We start from the raw sequence: 3,469 nt of genomic DNA on the forward strand, positions 1-3,469 counted from the left end.
AAATGTATAATTTAATTTAAATAATTTCTCACAATTTGTAGGATTTCAAATTTATTGGTTCTAGGTCATGGTTTATCCAGAAGCAACCCAGTGCGTTATCAAATTGAATCCTCATTACATTGGATCTTCATCAAAATCCAAATCCTCGATCAAATCTGATCCATTGACAGCCCTAGATTAACTCTTCATAATAATTTGGTAGAAACCCTCCCAGGCCCCAAGTAATAAATCTTCCTTAAAATGTATTGATCTCACAATAACTCAGTAAAAAACCGTTTGTTGAGTTGCACCAACTATTGATTATTAAGGTGACAATAGGGGTATCAACTGAAAGGATCAACTCAAGATCCAATAAGGATCTTATACAATAAATTATATCTTAATATGAAGTTATTATCGTCGGATCAAATTTAGATCCAAATGTCTAAGATCCAATAGAAACATGATCCAATAAATTGTCGAATCGAATCGATTCTGTAAGCAACCACAACCCGCTTTGAACCCATTGAAAAAGTGTCCGTGGGATCGATCACACACAATAGAGATGGAAATTTTTATTTGATATTCGAATCCGACAAATGCTCTTAAATTCAATCTAAATTTAAATCCAATTATCTTAGCGGATATTAGATAATATCCGAGTAGAATTCAAATAATTTGTATATTAAAAATACAAATTTTCTTTATCCAATTGATTTTTCATTATTAAAAAAAATTCCTATTATATATATTATATTATATATATAATAAATAAAATAAAATAATATATATATTATATTATTTATATAAAAAATAAATAAAATAAAATAATATATATTATGTATTATTTCAAATGAAATTTATCAAATTTGAAATGTTAATATTTGAATCCGTATTCAATAAGGATTCGAGTATATAAAACTATCTGAATTCAAATCTTATATCCAAAATTTTCAAAATTTTCGGATGCGAATTCGAATCGGATTCGAATTTTCGACTATCTGTGACAACCCTAAATGAAAAGTCCCATGCCCTTACCGCTTGCGAAGAGGCGTCGATCGCACACCAACTCAAGACCGTGCTGTGCGTGCGCATTAATTGGATGAGCTTACACGCTTCAAAGCCACGTAAGTATTACACGTCATCCAGTAATAATCACCCACGTCACCACACTTTATTAGAAGAATAAAGGAACGGTGTTTTGGATATGCTGCCACGTCTACATTGAAAATAGGATAATCACCAGTATATCCTCTCGCAGGTTTTAATTTTACTAAACTCCAGCCTCCAACCATGTTTGACCATAACGTCTAATATATGTTTAGCAAATTCCAACAGCACAAATCTCTAGGAATTTCTGTCTTCTTCTTCCAATATCAACCGTTCGATGGACTCTATGCGTTAAATGTAGTTGGAGATTAGAAAATTGTACAACTGAACAGACTCGTTCAGGGAATATTCGTAAATAAATTCCAAATTTTTACTCAGTACTTTCTTTTCTCAGATCTTTTTTTAATTTGTTTTTTCTGGCTTTATATATAAGAGAAAAGTGAGGCCATTCTATCATGAAGATGTGAACATCTCTCAGAGTCTTAAAAGAGAGACCTTTGAGCATTTAAAAGAAGGGAGTCTTCGAAGTTTGAAAACCACTTAATCTCACATTTCTGGTTTTCTACGAGAGAAATGGCGGTTTTCGCAAGAACTAAGCGGGTTTCAGATCCACTTGACGATAAGGTGAAGGCATGTATCTACGGTAGAGATTACCGGAAAACCGGAAAAATTAGCAGTGGATGCGAACACGACGGCGAAGATTTCCCTTTTCTCTCCGATCTCGTTCACGGATTCTTTGAAGACGAAAGCGGAGTCCAACAGTCGGAAGATTCCTCAGATTCCAGTTGTGATCTCACTCATACAGAATTGACGGACGTGATCGAGGATCTGGTTAATCGATCTGTAAACAAAGGTGGTGATTCCTTCGATTTAGTTCTCCAATCTCATGTTTCCAAATCGGTGGAGATTTTTTCCTGTTTTAATTCGAACGAAGCGGTTTTCCGGCGTAAAGTGATGATCTATCTTCGTGAGTACGGCTACAATGCTGGAATCTGCAAGACAAAGTGGGAGAAACACGGTGGACTCACAGCTGGGAGCTACGAGTTCATCGATGTGGTGAGATCTGATGGTGCTACGTGTCAACATAGATACTTCATCGACATTGATTTCGCAGCACAGTTTGAGATCGCGAGGCCTACAGCGCAATACGAAAGAATGTTGAAGTTGTTGCCTAGGGTTTATGTTGGGAGATCTGAGGATCTGAAGCAAATTGTGAGAGTGATGTGTGATTCGGCGAAGAAATCTCTGAAGAACAGGGAGCTTTCGTTACCTCCATGGAGGAAAAATCGTTACATGCAGAGCAAGTGGTTTGGTCCGTACCGAAGAACTGTGAATCAGATTTCTTCTTCATCTACATCGTTTCCGTTAGGCTTTGATAAGTTTACCGTTAAGTGTCGATCGATTGGGTTTGACGCCGTTACTGGTGGTAACGGTCGTTTCATTATTCCCGCAGCGACTCGAACAAGATGATGAACGGATAAGGAACTCTCAATCGAGAAGAAAATATTTTTGTATATAAATTAAAAATATTTTTGTATAGTGGTTTTACTTTGTCGTCTTTAAGACTTTACGCGGCGAACACGATTTGGCTCACCAGAGTGTACGTGCAAAGTAGAAACGATACAAAAATAATATTGGCACACCAACTTTTACTCTTAGGGGAAATGTTGTTTAGAAGGAAGGATCCCTCGCTCGTCAGAATGACTCATGAAAGAAGACACATAAACCCGACTTAAATGCAAAATCTAACTGTCGAGATTGAACTTTGGGATAAGTATCTTTGAGATTTGTGTTATGAAGATATTTATAAATCTCAATTATTGAATTTTTCGTTTAAATGGTTGGGATTATGTGTTTGTTTCACGAGTCATTCTTAAATGTCAACGGATCCCAATCCTTATCTATAAGAGTCGAGTTATTCTTAAATTTCAACGGATCCCAATCCTTATATATAAGAGTTGAGACGTAACGAATGCACCCCGTCATGGTACGTGGTTGACGTGGCAGGGACATTGAATCAAAGATCGTTTTCATAGAGATACATAGAAAACAGATGTGTGATTTTGTGCCTTTGTCATGTTAGCTACATACCAAGACCTCGTGCATTCATCATTATGTTATTTATGATATCTTAATCAAATGAGAAACCAAAATTATCCTCTTTAAGGTGCTTTTAGAATTTTTATTTTATTTTAAAAAAATAAGGTAATATAAGAATGAGAGATATGGAGAAGGAGAATGAATTTGATATTAACAACTTTAAAGAAACTCAAAATTTTAAAAGCTTTGAAACAAATATAATAAATTTTATATTTTAAAAACCATACATGAATGAATCTCTCCAAAAAAATAATCCATTTCTATATGTGAATATAGTATC

At 35.0% G+C, this 3,469-nt stretch overlaps 1 protein-coding gene across 1 annotated transcript; it reads left to right on the forward strand.

Moving 5' to 3' along the window:
* The first annotated feature begins 1,536 nt into the window (after positions 1-1,536).
* On the forward strand, positions 1,537-3,015 carry LOC147403258 (uncharacterized). The gene has a single exon (XM_086438772.1). The coding sequence runs from the start codon at positions 1,663-1,665 to the stop codon at positions 2,557-2,559; it is 897 nt and encodes a 298-aa protein (XP_086294898.1). The 5' UTR covers positions 1,537-1,662; the 3' UTR covers positions 2,560-3,015.
* Positions 3,016-3,469: the final 454 nt, after the last annotated feature.

The sequence above is a fragment of the Akebia trifoliata genome, chromosome 4 (genome assembly GCF_017979445.1).
Source record: "Akebia trifoliata isolate Shusen 1 chromosome 4, ASM1797944v1, whole genome shotgun sequence".
NCBI classification, from domain to species: Eukaryota; Viridiplantae; Streptophyta; class Magnoliopsida; order Ranunculales; family Lardizabalaceae; genus Akebia; species Akebia trifoliata.

Excerpts from the sequence above, each read along its gene's own strand:
- LOC147403258 (XM_086438772.1), top strand. The coding sequence starts at position 1,663 with ATGGCGGTTTTCGCAAGAACTAAGCGGGTTTCAGATCCACTTGACGAT.